General features: G+C 44.3%; 1 protein-coding gene across 1 annotated transcript in view; it reads right to left on the bottom strand.

Annotated features, from left to right (window-relative positions):
• SLC22A7 (solute carrier family 22 member 7) overlaps positions 1-15,501 on the bottom strand; it is a 103,226-nt gene that overhangs the window by 49,457 nt on the left and 38,268 nt on the right. Inside the window, exon 4 of the mRNA XM_030195707.1 lies at positions 9,955-10,123. Coding sequence (XP_030051567.1) covers positions 9,955-10,123 — 169 coding nt within the window. The remainder of the gene's footprint in view (positions 1-9,954; positions 10,124-15,501) is intronic.

The raw sequence follows: 15,501 nt of genomic DNA, 5'->3' as shown, positions 1-15,501 counted from the left end.
GCAGGATACTGGACTAGATGGACCATTGGTTCATGTTCTTCAAATTTAATGCTAAAAATGCAGCATAATGCATTTGGGCTATAAAAACTTGAGGGAGCAGTAGAGTTTAGGGGGTGAGATCATATGTAATGATCTTAAGGTGGCCAAATAGGTAGAAAAGGCAATGGTGATTGGTGAAAACTAGAAGGATGCTTGGGTGCATAGGGAGAGGAATAGCCAGTAGGAGAAAGGAGGCGATGATGCCCCTAAATAAGAATCTGGTGAGACCTCATTTAGAATATTGTGTATAAGTCTGCAGACCTCACCTTCAAAAATATATAAATAGGATGCAGTCGGTCCAGATGGAGGCTACTAAAATGGTCAGTGGTGTTAGTCATAAAGCACATTGGGATGTATATGTTGGAAGAAAGAGGGGAGATATGATAGAGATGTTTAAATACCTAAGTGGCATAAATGCGCAGAAGGTGAGTCTCTTTCAGTTGAAAGGAAGCTCTGGAACGACGGGCCATAGGATGAAGGTGAAAGGTGACAGACTGAGAACTAACCTTAGGTAATAACTTCTTCACAGAAAGGGTGGTGAATTTCTTGAACAGCCTCCTGGTGGAGGTGGTGGAGACAAAAACTGTATCTGAATTTGAGAAAGCTTTGGACAAGTCCATTCAATCTCTAAGGGAGTGAAAGGGAGAGTAGATGGCATGGATGGGCAGACTGCATAGGCCATGTGATCTTTATCTGCCTTCATTGAGTCAGGGTGTCATTGATGTTGTGGTTGATCAAAGGAGAAGATGACTCCAAGTATGTGTGCCTGCCAATGGGGTCCATTTTGAACATTTACTCTAACTTTATTGCAAATTTAGTCAGGATGTTATATTCCAAATTTTATTGAAATTGGCCAAGTTTTGACAGTTATGCAGAAAACAAGCTTTTTATAGTGTTTTTTTGAAACAGTGTAAATTCAAATAAACACACTTTAAAACTATAGTCATATAAAACCTTGCATGCATTTTGTAATAAAACAATGTTTAATTCATTAGGGGTCTTTTTACTAAGCTGCATAAGGACGTCAATTTGGAGTTACTGCCCTGCTACTGCGTGGCCTGTGTGGTAATTTCATTTTTGATGCGCATCTGTTATGCATGCCAGAAAATATATTTTATTTTCTTGCGTGCAGTGAAAATTGGGTGGTAAGTCTGACTTGATGTGTGTAGGTGATTACCGCATGGTTAACGTGAGAGACCTTACCGCTAAGTCAATGGCTTGCGGTAAAGTCTCAGACTCGAAATGGACACGTGCTTTGCCACACGTCCATTTTCAGCAAAAGTTTTTAAGAGGCCTTTTTTGCAGACACATTGAAAAATGGATCTGCGTGTGTCCATAACACGTGCCTACACTACCGCAGCCCATACCTTAGTAAAAGGACCCCTCAGTTACTTCACTATCTCATTTAGGGGCCCTTTTACGAAAGTTTAGCTCGCTGATTCTGTTAGCAAGTACTAAATGCTTAGAGGCTCATAATAGAAGAAGTAACTAACTAGCAAGTCACACACACAAGGAGTGACACCGGCTTCACATCCTGTAGCAGGACACGTTTATACACTCCTACCCTAGCTGGGATCATATTCATGCACCTTTCTGACCATATTATAACGCCCTTTGTAAGTACAGCAATGCGGTGTACAATCAAATCTTACTTAGAAAGGAAAGGAACTACAAAAACAAAGGAAAGATGAAAAGGATTAAGGAGAGAGAGAGAGAGAAAAGAAAAGAGGATAAAGAGATGTGAGTAACTGCCTGGAAAATAGAGTATGGCCAAAGACCAAAGGCGTCCCCTTATTTTCTAACTCCTCTTACTCTCTTACCTATCTATATGTTCCATCTTTGCTTATATTCTACGCTGTGTTGACATTGTAAGTAGTAGACTATGCCATACTTTATATTGTTATTTGAATATTTTTACTGCTGTAATTGTCTATTGCCTATGCTTGACTTATTCTTGCTGTGCACTGCCTTGAGTGAATTAATTCAAAAAGACGGTAAATAAATCCTAATAAATAAACAAAGAACCTGATTCCACTCCTCCACTCATCTGTCAACTGAGGTTCCTTCCAGCCCTACCAGTTAGAAGCCTACCTGCCCTTCCAATACTGATACAAAATCATCTATTTTTATTACTCCTGAATTCTTCATGAATTCCTGGGACCCAGTACTCTGCAATCCTACCCTAGATGAGAAAACAGACTTCAGAACTCTATGATCCACATAAGAACATAAGCATCATACTGGGACAGACTGACGGACCATCAAACACAGTATCTTGTGGTTTCCCAACAGTGGCCAATCCAGGTCACGAGTGCCTGGCAAGATCCCAAAAGAGTACAAGAGACTTCATATATATCTAGAACCTGACATATTCCAGCCTCCATCAAAAAATGGAACCGAAGCACAAGGTCCAAAATGTGTCCAGGATAATCTGCTGTAATCGAAAGTCCTCCACAGCTGTAACTCATGGTAGCACAGTTTCAGCCACATCAACGTACAGGAGATATGATAAAGGTCTATAAAATAACGAGTGGAGTGGAACGGGTAGATGTGGATCGTTTGTTTACTCTTTCCAAAAATACTAGGACTAAGGGGCATGGAATGAAGCTAGAAAGTAGTAAATTTAAAACAAATCGGACATCATGTATTTGCCTATAAACAATTAACTCATTATGTGACTTCTTTGGATCCGGTCACCCTGGGGAAGAGACGTGCTGAGAAAATTCAGGATTTTTTTGACAAGGCCGGGGAGGATCAGGTCACGGTATCATTGCTACATAAGGCCCTGCTACAGATCTGTCCAGGGAAAGATTATGCAGAAGTGGGATGGAGAAAAAGGAAACCGATATGGTTCTCCAAGCAAGTGGTTGAGAAAATAAAGGCTAAAGAGTTGGCGTTCCAGAAATACAGAAAAACTCAAGAAAAGGAACACATGGAAGAATACTGGATGACACTGAAAGAAGCCAAGAGAGAGAGACGACTGGCAAAAGTGCAAGCAGAAGAACAAATGGCTAGAAATGTAAGGAGGGGTGACAAAAATTTCTTCAGGTATATTAGTGAAAGGAGAATGACTAAAAAGGGAATTGTGAGACTAAAAGATACTGCGAACCGCTATGTGGAAAATGATGAAGAAAAAGCAAATTTGCTAAATAGATACTTTTGTTCTGTTTTCACAGACGAAAATCCTGGAGAAGGACCGCGATGGACTGGAAATAGTACAATTGAGAATGAAGTGGATAGAGCACCGTTCACGGAAGAAAGTGTGTATCAACAACTTGAAAAGCTAAAGGTGGACAAAGCCATGGGACCGGACGGGATCCACCCCAGGATATTGAGGGAGCTCAGAGAGGTTTTGGCGGGTCCTCTTAAAGATTTGTTTAATATATCCTTGCAGACGGGAAAGGTTCCGAGGGATTGGAGAACGGCAGAGGTGGTCCCTCTTCACAAAAGTGGTGATAGGGAAGAAGCTGGAAACTACAGGCCAGTAAGCCTCACTTCGGTTATTGGAAAAGTAATGCTGAAGGAAAGGATAGTGAATTTCCTGGAAGCCAATAAGTTGCAAGATCCGAGACAATATGGTTTTACGAAAGGGAAATCGTGCCAAACGAATCTCATTGAGTTCTTTGATTGGGTGACAGGAGAATTGAATCAGGGACGAGCTATGGACGTAATCTACTTAAATTTCAGCAAAGCTTTTGACACGGTTCCCCACAGGAGGCTCTTAAATAAACTGGAGGGGCTGAAGATAGGACCTGAAGTGGTGAACTGGATTAGGAACTGGTTGACGGACAGACGCCAGAGGGTGGTGGTGAATGGAATTCGCTCGGAAGAGGGAAAGGTGAGTAGTGGAGTGCCTCAGGGATTGGTGCTGGGGCCGATTCTGTTCAATATATTTGTGAGTGACATTGCCGAAGGGTTAGAAGGTAAAGTTTGCCTATTTGCGGATGATACTAAGATCTGTAACAGAGTGGACACCCCGGAGGGAGTGGAAAACATGAAAAAGGAACAGAGGAAGCTAGAAGAATGGTCTAAGGTTTGGCAATTAAAATTCAATGCGAAGAAATGCAAAGTGATGCACTTAGGGAATAGAAATCCATGGGAGACGTATGTGTTAGGCAGGGAGAGTCTGATAGGTACGGGCGGAGAGAGGGATCTTGGGGTGATAGTATCTGAGGATTTGAAGGTGATGAAACAGTGTGACAAGGCGGTGGCTGTATCTAGAAGGTTGTTGGGCTGTATAAAGAGAGGTGTGACCAGCAGAAGAAAGGGGGTGTTGATGCCCCTGTATAAGTCATTTGTGAGGCCCCACCTGGAGTATTGTGTTCAGTTTTGGAGGCCGTATCTTGCTAAGGATGTAAAAAGAATTGAAGCGGTGCAAAGAAAAGCTACGAGAATGGTATGGGATTTGCGTTACAAGATGTATGAGGAGAGACTTGCTGAACTAAACATGGTCTTTGGTTGCCTTCACCCCCGCCAGGACCTGTGAGGAGAGGGGGTATCCAGATCAGGCCCAATAACCTAAAGCTGTTAATAAAAGCAGTAACTATGAGGAGCGCTCCAGGTGGGTAGAAAGGGTTAAGCCCCTGGGAGCAGAGCAGGAAGAGCCTGTTCAGTGCAGAGGCAGCAGCTCGAAGAAGTGCACCTCTGGAGGAAGAGGACGGACAGTGGGTCCGACGGCTGGGTAAAAGCTCAATGGGGCAGCCTGCCGTGGAAGGAGCAGGAAGCCACAGTCTTGAATTGTTCTGCCAGAAAGCATGGGAATTGGAGGACTGGTGATTTTTGTAAATATGTAAATGCCCTAGGATTTATCAAGAGACTATTAATTCAGGAGCTGGAACTTGTATAGGAACAATAACCCAAGTCTCACCCTGGCGCTAACTCCAGCCCCTGGCCACAGTGGCATAGCCAGAAGTCAATTTTTGGGTGGGCCAACAGGTTGGATGGGTGGGCACTAGACAGTGGTTTGCTGGTAAATGTTTAACAACAGGCTCTCTCCCCGGTCCACCTCTGCGCCCCCCCCTCAAAATTGCAGAGCTGGCTATAGCCGGGGAGAGAGCCTGGGAAGGGGGAGGCAATGCATTACTCTCTCCAGGAAAAAAAAAATTAAATGATCCCAGGTTCCAATCTAATTCATGTTTAATGTGGGATAATATGCCATAAATAAGTAAATAAATAAATAAATAAATATAAACTTTTAATGTTGAGCACCTGATTCTCAAAGTGGACATATTCCAAACACTATAATGAAAATAAAATGGTTTTTTCTACCTTTATTGTCTGGTGACTTTGTTTTTTTGATCATGCTGGCCAAGTATCCGATTCTGCTTCTATCTGTCCTCTTAACTCCGTTTCCAGGGCTTCCTTTCCATTTATTTCTTTACTTTCCTCCTTTCTTCTTCATTTCTTGCTCTACATCCGTAAGTAAAAGCTGGGTCCTCCGCAGACTTGACTGTCCAGTGGATCCAGCTTCTGCCTACTTTCTCCATCCATGTGCAGTTTTTCTCCTTTCTTTCTTTTCCCTCATATCACCTCCTTCCTCTCTTTTCCCTCCCCTCCATCCATGTCCAGCACCTTCCCTCTTTCTCTTCTACCCTTCCATCCAGTGTCATCCTTCTTTCTTTCGCCATCCTTCTACCCATTACCCTCTCCCAATCCTTCCGTCCATTGTCTCCCTCTAACTCCCCTTCCTTCTAAACAGTTCTCTCTCTCTCAACCCTTTTCCATTCAGCATGTCCTCTCTCCCCATCCTTCCAGTGTCTTTCCTCTTTCCCTCCCTACCCTTCCGTCCAGTGTCTTCTCTCTTTCTGCCCCTTCCTTCCAGCATTTTCCCTCTTTCTCCCTCCTTTCATTCTGCATTTCTCCGTCTGACAGCTAGGGTCTCCCCCAGTTTCTCCCCAGCAGTTTCTCTCTCTCTCCTGCCCATGTCCCCTCTTTCTCTCCCCATCTTTTCACTCATCTCTCTCTCTGTACCCCTCTTCCATCCAGCATCTTCTCTCTGGCTCTCCCCTGCTCTTTTCCACGTCCCTGGCTCTCCCCTGCTCTTTTCCATCGCCCCTCTTTCTCTCCCCATCTCTCTCTAGCTCTTCCCTGCTCTTTTCCATGACCCTGGCTCTCCCCTGCTCTCTTCCATGTCCCTGGCTCTCCCCTGCACTTTTCCACTTTCTCTCCCTCCCCTCCAGCTATCCCCTCCAGTGTTTTCCCCCTCTTCTTCTCCTCCAGTCAATCTCAGACTGTCTCTCTCTCTCTCCCCGACCCCCACATCCCTCTCTCTTCCTTTCCTCCAGTACAGTCACTCTCAGTCTCTCCCTCTTACTTCTCCTTCTCTCCTCCAGTCTAGCCAGTCTCTCCCCCCCCCCCCCAATGCAGCGTGTGTCCCTCTCCCTCCCAGCGGTCCCTCTAATTTGATTACATCGCCATCCCCGTCCCAGCACTAACTAAACCGCTTCCTTCGGGGATTCAACCCCACCACGGCCTTCCTCAACGCGTTGTGATGTGAACTCGTCCCGCCCGGAAGTTGCGTCAGAAGCGGCGGAAGAAGAATGCAGTCTTACGCGAATCGCGTGACGCGATGTTACTAGGTAGCCTGGAAGCGAAGGACGGCATCGAAGAGCTTGGCTGCTTTATGCTTTTAGTGCCGCCGCTCGCCAGTTCGAACCTGCGAGTCTGGAGAGATCAGCTGGGTGGGCGGGCCTGAGCTGAAATTGGGTGGGCCTGGGCGTAGCTACGCCCCTGCCTGGCCACAAGGCAGATCTTCAGTTCAGGTTCACATTCAGGGCCCATCTCCCCTCGCTCATCGGTTCCTGCACACATGTAGTTGAGCTTGGGAGTGGGTCAGTGGTGTGGAATAGAGATCCAGGGGTTTGGGAGGCTTTGCTTTATGCTCTGGAGCTGATCGGTTCCCTCAGCTCTCTGTCTTCCACAAACCAGGCAGTACTCAAAAGTCTCAAACAAGTGCAAAACCTTTATTTGAACTCTTGCTAGAGGCAAATGGCAACTTGTTGTTATTCTCAAAGGGGAACTCCCTTTTCCAGTTCTTCCCTAAATTAAATGTAATGTTATTCACAGCTTCTCCTATCTGTGCCTATCCTGCAGGAAGATATTATCCCCAAGGACTGTACTCCTCTTCTTTACACTGGTTTACTTTTGTGGGCTCAGACCTCTCTTGACCTGACCCTCTTCCAGTGGAGATCCCACCTTTGGGCCACCCTGGTTTGGGGATGAGCTCTTGCTGGCTCTGGTCCCCTTATCCAGGGCTGGGCCCTCTTCTACCCACCTGTAGCACACTATCTCCTGGTTGCCACTTATTGGAGCCACAAACCTGCCTCTCACAGCCAGTGGATCTCCAATTTTAAGGACTGCCCTTGCTCTCCAGCTGGTCAATGACAGGGGATGTACAGGCAACTCCAGAGCTACAGGCAACCAAAAGAGGAGCAGCCTAGTGGTTAATGCAGTGGACGTTGATCCTGGGGAACTGAGTTCAATTCCCACTGCAGCTCCTTGTGACCCTGGGCAAGTCACTTAACCCTCCATTGCCCCAGGTACAAATAAGGACCTGTATATACTATGTAAACTGCCCATTCCATGGGGCATTACAAAAGTATAAAGTTTGGATCTCTCTGCCTGTTGCAGTGTTCCAATAAAGTTGTGTTTTGCATGTAACATAAAACCTGGAGTGGAGAGTTTCATTGGAGTGTGAGTGAAGTCAATTTGCTCAAAGACTATAAAAGAAATAATGACGAGTGTGGCTTAAACCCTACCATCTACCAGGATTTAGCCCGGCCCCGGCCTGCGCCCAGCTCAGAAAAATCAGAACTATTGTTTTTTGGCCCTAGTTTCGGGTACCTGACCCAAGGAGCTAGCTGGTGCCCAGAACTTGTGGTGAGACCAGGGTTATAACTGGAATAGCAGTAGTTACTGCAGAGCAAGAGTGAGGCCTTAGTTTGGGGGTCTCAGTTGTGGAATAGCAGGGGATGGGGCACTGTAAATCAGGATCGCAGTGCACATCTCTAATGTAATGATCTTAATGATCCACAAACATTTTGGTAATTAGTGATTCAGCACTAGAATGAGACAAAACTGATGAGGTAGCTGAGCTTTAGAGAGCAAAGCTGATCCTCAGAAGAACTGTTCTCTTATAATTGGCTCAGCTCAGTTCCTTCTCTCAGTCCCAACCTGGGTCACTTTTAGCACACCACACTCACTCCGCACTCTCCATCCAACATAGTCATTCCAGCTCGAGCTTGGGAGTAGAGTAGAGATCTGGGGATTGGGAAATTAAGTGGGACTTCTTTACAGTGTCTCACCAGTCCAGGAAACAAGTGTCCTCACTCCCGCTTCAAAGGAATGACACAGCTCTCTAACAGTGTCTTTTGATGCAAATAATGTTAGAACTCCTCCTGTCCATTTAAGATTGTGTATTACAACCTCGATCCCTTTTGTCCCTTACCCCTCCCAGAGGCTGCTCTTTACTCTCCTTGATCACAGTCCACTTCCCTCAGGCACAGACCCTTTAGGTTGTCCTTCTTCCGGCGATGCACTTCTGGATCTGCACCTTGGCCTCAAACAGGCTTCCCCTGTCCAGGTTCCTGCCTCGGGCTGGGTTCTGTTTATCCACCTTCAGCTCTGACACCTTCACAGTTGCCACTTATGGGCTGATGATCAGAAGCAAACACAGGCGCTAGAGGCTGTTAGCACCATACTCGCCTGCGTGTGCTACTGCCCCATGAATAGAGCCCCTGAGCGTGCGAAACAATGTGCTCGTGGGCTCTGAACGCAACTAGCATGCAAAATAGGGCTTTTGGTGCAAATGCATGCTAAACCTATTCCTCTCTAATGATCAGTGACCAGCACGCCAAACATTGACTCGCTGGCTGCAGCAAACCCTACGCCACCTCGGAGCTGGTGTTAGGATTGGCAGACCATTGGGGAGGAATGGTGAACCCTGTCCAGCATGCATTTGCATGCTAGCAGGCCCCCCTTCCCCCAATACAGAAGGCTGTGCCCCCTCCTCCCTGCAGGAGCAGGAACCCCGACGATACCCCCACCAGCGACACAGGTTCAAGGGGGGCTGGCGATCCTGTGGATCTCCAGCCCCCACCTAACCCCCCCCCCCTGGCATCCCCTCACATGAATGGAGCCCTGGTGGTCTAGTGGGCCGTGAGTCAATCCCTACCCCACCCCCCTGGTGGTCTTAGCAGCCCTTCCCCACGGAGTCCTAAGCTAAGAGCTTTAAATATATTTTATAATGTGCCTTGGACTGCTATAATCACTATAAAATATAAAAAAATTAACAAAACTAATAAAATATGGACCAGTGGCGTAGCCACAGGTGGGCTTGGGTGAGCCAGGGCCCACCCATTTATGGCTCAGGCCCACCCAACAGTAGCACATGTTTAGTGGTAACTGGTGGGAGTCCCAAGCTCCGCCAGCTGAAGAGTTCCCCTGATGGTAACGAAAACGCTACTCTTCACAACACCGGCACCTGCGCATTCCTGCTGCCAAGGTGGAAAGAAGCGTTTTCCCAGCAGCTGAGATTTTTTTTTGTTGGGGGGGGGGGGGGACGACACTTGGTGCCCACCCAATTCTTGCCTAGGCCCACCCAAAACCTGTTGTCTGGCTACGCCCCTGATATGGACGTTTTTGACCAGTTTTAATATTGGACTTTAAATAAGCTGGTACCTGCCAAGCGTAGACTGTTGAGGTCTTTTCCTCCATTAATATAACAATTTAATCAAACATTAACATCTCACGGTGAAAAGTTATTATTTGAAATTTCAGCTTGTTAGTTGGGTATTTACAATAATTTCGCTGAAAACTTTGTCTGGGGGATTTCATAATTAATAAGAATGAGAGCCTAAAATTCTCTATTAACCCCGACATGGCCAAAGCATTCTTCTGCAGGAATCCTTTACTTACCATATACTGAGAATGCCAAGAGCACAGGGAGAGGTGACAGCGACAAGCAGCCAGCGCCAATCCTCTATCAAGTAGGCAACAAGGGAGAGAAGAATATTGCCAACACTCCAGAACAGACTGCTCAGGACTCCAGCCAGCGTGCGATGCCTCATGTCCACCCACTCCACACCTGCAAGAGAGTACATAAGTATTGCCGTACTGAGACAGTGCGAAGGGCCATCAAGCCCAGCAATCCACAAGTACCTGCAGTACAATACATTTTATGCTCCTTATCCCATAAATAAGCAGTGCATTTTCCCAAAATCCATTTTAATAATGGTCTATGGACGTTTCCTTTAGGAAGCCATCCAAACCTTTTTTTATAAGCTTACTGCTTTTACTACATTCTACGGCAATGAATTCAAGAGTTTAATTACACGTTGAGTGAAGAAATATTTTCTCCAAGTCATTTTAAATTTACTACTTTGCAGATTCACTGTGTGTCCCCTAGTCCTAGTATTTTTGGAAAGAGTAAACAAGCGATTCACGTCTACCCGTTCCACTCCACTCATTATTTTATAGACCTCTATCATATCTCCCCTCAGCCGTCTTTTCTCAAAGTTGAAGAGCCCTAGCTGCTTTAGCCTTTCCTCATAGGGAAGTCGTCCCATCCCCTTTATCATTTTTGTCGCCCTTCTCTGCACCTTTTCTAATTCCACTATATCTTTTTTGAGATGTGGCGACCAGAATTGAACACAATATTCGAGGTGAGGTCACACCATGGAGCGATACAAAGACATTATAACATCCTCATTTTTGTTTTCCTTTCCTTTCCTAATAATACCTAACATTCTATTTGCTTTCTTAGCCGCCACCGCATACTGAGCAGAAGGTTTCAATGTATTATCAATGATGACACCTAGATCGCTTTCTCGGTCGGTGACTCCTAACATGGAACCTTGCATTAAATAACTATAATTCAAGTTCCTCTTTCCAACATGCATCACATTAAACGTCATCTGCCATTTAGACGCCCAGTATCCCAGTCTCGTAAGGTCCTCTTGTAATTTTTCACAATCCTCTTGCGATTTAACAACTTTGAATAACTTCTGTGTCGTCACCAAATTTAATGACCTCACTAGTTACTCCCATCTCTAGATCATTTATAAATATGTTAAAAAGCAGCGGTCCAAACACAGACCCCTGGGGAACCCCACTAACTACCCTTCTCCATTGAGAATACTGACCATTTAACCCTACTCAAAATCCTCAAATTGTTCCTATTCAAACCCTCACAAAGAACAACCATATCTCAAACAACTAATTTTACCTGAATTGGTTGTTACTCTATTTATCATTAACTTTCTCTTTGCTTCATGTACAATTTCTCATTCATAATAGATTTTCTAAATGTTAACCTTCCCAGTATGTTTATGATATTGTATTGTAAAATTGGATTCTTACAACAAATTACTTTCTTATGCATTATTCTTAGTTATGTATCCAATACTGTTTATTGTAAGCCACATTGAACTCAAACCTGTTTGGGATAATGTGGGATATAAATGTCACAAATAAATAAATAAAATACTCTCTGTTTTCTACCTTTTAACCAGTTTTTAATCCACAATAGGACACTACCTCCTAGCCCATGACTTCCAATTTCCTCTGGAGTCTTTCGTGAGGTACTTTGTCAAATGCCTTTTGAAAATCCAGATACACAATATCAACCAGCTCACCTTTATCCACATGTTTGCTCACTCTTTCAAAGAAATGTCATGGATTGGTGAGGCAAGATTTCCCTTCACTAAATCCATGTTGACTTTGTCTCATTAATCCATGCTTTTGAATATGCTCTGTAATTTTGTTCTTTATAATAGTTTTTACCATTTTGCCCAGCACTGACGTCAGGCTCGCCGGTCTATAATTTCCTGGATCTCCTCTGGAACCTTTTTTAAAAATCTGCATTACATTGGCCACCCTCCAATCTTCCGGTACTATACTTGATTTTAAAGATAAATTACATATTACTAACAATAGCTCCGCAAGTTCATTTTTCAATTCTATTAGTACTCTGGGATGGATACCATCCGGTCCAGGAGATTTGCTACTCTTCAGTTTGTCAAATTGCCCCATTACATCCTCTAGGTTTATAGAGATTTCATGCAGTTTTTCCAACTCATCAGCTTTGAATACCATTTCTGGCACTAGTATCCCACCCAAATCTTCCTTGATGAAGACTGAAGCAAAGAATTAATTTAATCTCTCCGCTATGGCTTTGTCTTCCCTGATTGCCCCTTTTACCCCTCGGTCATCTAGCGGTCCAACCGATTCTTTTGCTGGCTTCTTGCTTTTAATATACCTAAAAAATATTTTACTATGTGTTTATCCAGCTTATAATTGAAAAAGAAAAACGCCTATATTGTGACCCAAATCGGGAGATAGACGTTTATCTCACAAAAACAAATAAAGCGGTATAATCGAAAGCCGAATTTGGACGTTTTCAACTGCACTCCGTCGCGGATGCGGACAAAGTTGATGGGGGCGTGTCAAAGGTGGAACTGGGGCGTGGTTATCGGCCGATCAGAGATAGGCGCCTTTCGCCGATAATGGAAAAAAAATATGCGTTTTTAGCAAGAATTTAGGGCACTTTTCCTGGACCCTGTTTTTCCACGAATAGGGCCCCAAAAAGTGCCCTAAATAACCAGATGACCACTGGAGGGAGTCGGGGATGACCTCCCCTGACTCCCCCAGTGGTCACAAACCCCCTCCCACCACAAAAATATGCCGTTTCACAACTTTTTATGTTCACCCTCAAATGTCATACCCACCTCCCTGGCAGCAGTATGCAGGTCACTGGACCAGTTATTAGGGGGTGCAGTGGACGTCAGGCAGGTAGACCCAGGCCCATCCCCCCCACCTGTTACATTTGTGCTGGTAAATGGGAGCCCTCCACACCGCTCCCCAAACCCACTGTACCCACATGTAGGTGCCCTCCTTCACCCCTTAGGGCTATAGTAATGGTGTAGACTTGTGGACGGTGGGTTTTGAGGGGGATTTGGGGGCTCAACACCCAAGGGAAGGGTGCTATGCACCTGGGAGCTCTTTTACCTTTTTTTTTATTTTTGTAAAAGTGCCCCCTAGGGTGCCCGGTTGGTGTCCTGGCATGTGAGGGGGACCAGTGCACTACGACTCCTGGCCCCTCCCACGAACAAATGCCTTGGATTTATTCGTTTTTGAGCTGGGTGCTTTCATTTTCCATTATCACTGAAAAACAAAAACGCCCAGCTCACAAATTGTCGAATAAAACATGGACGTCTATTTTTTTCGAAAATACGGTTCGGTCCGCCCCTTCACGGACCCGTTCTCGGAGATAAACGCCCATGGAGATAGACGTTTTCGTTCGATTATGCCCCTCCACGTGTTTTTGCCTCCAAAGCAATCTTTCTTTCAAAGTCCCTCTTTGCCTTCCTTACCAGCGTTTTACATTTGACTTGACATTCCTTATGCTGCTTCTTATTATTTTCAATTGGGTCCTTCTTCCATTTTCTGAAAGATTTTCTTTTAGCTCTAATAGCTTCCTTCACTTCACCTTTTAACCATGCCGGCTGTCGTTTGGTCTTCCGTCCTCCTTTTTTAATAGATGGAATATATTTGGCCTGGGATTCCAGGATGGTATTTTTAAACAGCATCCATGCCTGATATAAATTTTTGACCCTCACAGCTGCTCCTGTAAGTTTTTCTTTCACCGTTCTTTTCATTTTATCATAGTCTCCTTTTTGAAAGTAAACACTAACATATTGGATTTCCTGTGTGTACTTACTCCAAAGCCGATATAAAATCTGATTATATTATGATCACTGTTATCTAGTGGCCCCAGCACCATTACCTCCTGCACCAGATCATACGCTCCACTAAGGAACATAAGAGTAGCCATACTGGGTCAGACCAATGATCCATCTAGCTCAGTATCCTGTTTTCCAAACAGTGGCCAAGCCAGGTCACAAGTACCTGGCAGAAACCCAAATCATGGCAACACTCCATACTACAAATCCCAAAGATACTGTGACCAGAATTGAACACAATACTCAAGGTGCAGACACACCATGGAGCAATACAAAGGCATTACAGTATTTTTGGTCTTATTCACCATCTCTTTCCTAATAATTCCTAGCGTCCTGTTTGATTTTTTGGCCACCGCTGCACACTGAGCAGAAGATTTCAGCGTATTTTCTATGACACCCTGATCTTTTTCTTGAGCGCTGACCCCCAAGGTGAACCCTAGCATCAGGTAACTGTGATTCAGATTATTCTTTCCAATGTGAATCACCTTGCATTTGTCCACATTAAATTTCATCTGCCATTTGGATGCCCAGCCTTCCAATTTCCTAAGGTCTTCCTGCACTTCCTTCCACTTAGTTTTAAAAGCTTTGTACCACAGCATTAACAGATAGAATCTAACAGGCACTGCAGGATCTAGTTTAGTATTAAGGGGGAATAAAAAGAGAGAGAGAGAGAGAGAGAGAGAGGGAAAAGCAAGCAGGACCTAGTTTAATAAAGGGGGGAATAAAAAGAGAGAGAGAGAGAGAGAGAGAGAGAGAGAGAGAGAGAGAGAGAGAGAGAGAGAAAAGCAAGCAAGCATCATTAACTAGTTGCCATAGTATACAAACCCTTTTCCCATAGTTTTAAACTGAAACCTTTTCTAGAGGTAGAAACTAAACAGCCAAAAACTCTTGTTCTAAAAGGCAGTTATTTTCTGTTCCTTGGCTGCTGGAGAGGTAGCTCATCCAGCGACCTCAATTAAGTGTTAATTAAGGTGTGGCGAAGTAGAACACTTGCATAGGTTGCTGAGTCAGCTTCAAAGAACCTGTTTAAAAGAGGCCCTTAGATTCCAAACTATATAAAGAGGAAAGGTCCCACTGAACTTTCTTTCTGAGAAGTTCTGAGAGAAGAGGACATTTTTCTGGTAAGTGAACGCTACTTTGCTTTGTGCTTTGGGAGCCTAAAGATTGGGGTTTAAAGGAGGAATTGTAGGTTAGTGTTAGGCAAAATAAAAATATAAAAAGCAAATTTTAACAACTAATCTCCATAGTCTTTTCCACTTAGTTTTAAAAGCTTTGTACCATAGCATTAACAGATAGAATCTAACAGGTACTGCAGTATTCCAGCTTCTGAAGGTCTTCCTGCAAATTTTTCAGTACAGAGGTGTGGTAGCTGCGTTAGTCCACTTTTAATCAATAGAAATAAAACAAAATAAAACATGGAAAATAAAATAAAATGATACCTTTTTTATTGGACATAACTTAATACATTTCTTGATTAGCTTTCAAAGGTTGCCCTTCTTCGTCAGATCGGAAATAAGCAAATGTTGGTAGATGACAGTTTCACTCAGATATACTGTCATTGCCTTGAAAATTGTCAGCCTCCTGTCTCCATGCATATAGACTGTCACTGAAATGCTTTGATGTTTCACTCATATATACTGTCATCTACCAACATTTGCTTATTTCCGATCTGACGAAGAAGGGCAACCTTCGAAAGCTAATCAAGAAATGTATTAAGTTATGT

The sequence above is a fragment of the Microcaecilia unicolor genome, chromosome 3 (assembly GCF_901765095.1).
Source record: "Microcaecilia unicolor chromosome 3, aMicUni1.1, whole genome shotgun sequence".
Classification (NCBI taxonomy): Eukaryota; Metazoa; Chordata; class Amphibia; order Gymnophiona; family Siphonopidae; genus Microcaecilia; species Microcaecilia unicolor.
Note: the sequence above shows the minus strand (reverse complement) of the source record. Positions and strands in the feature narration are given on the sequence as shown.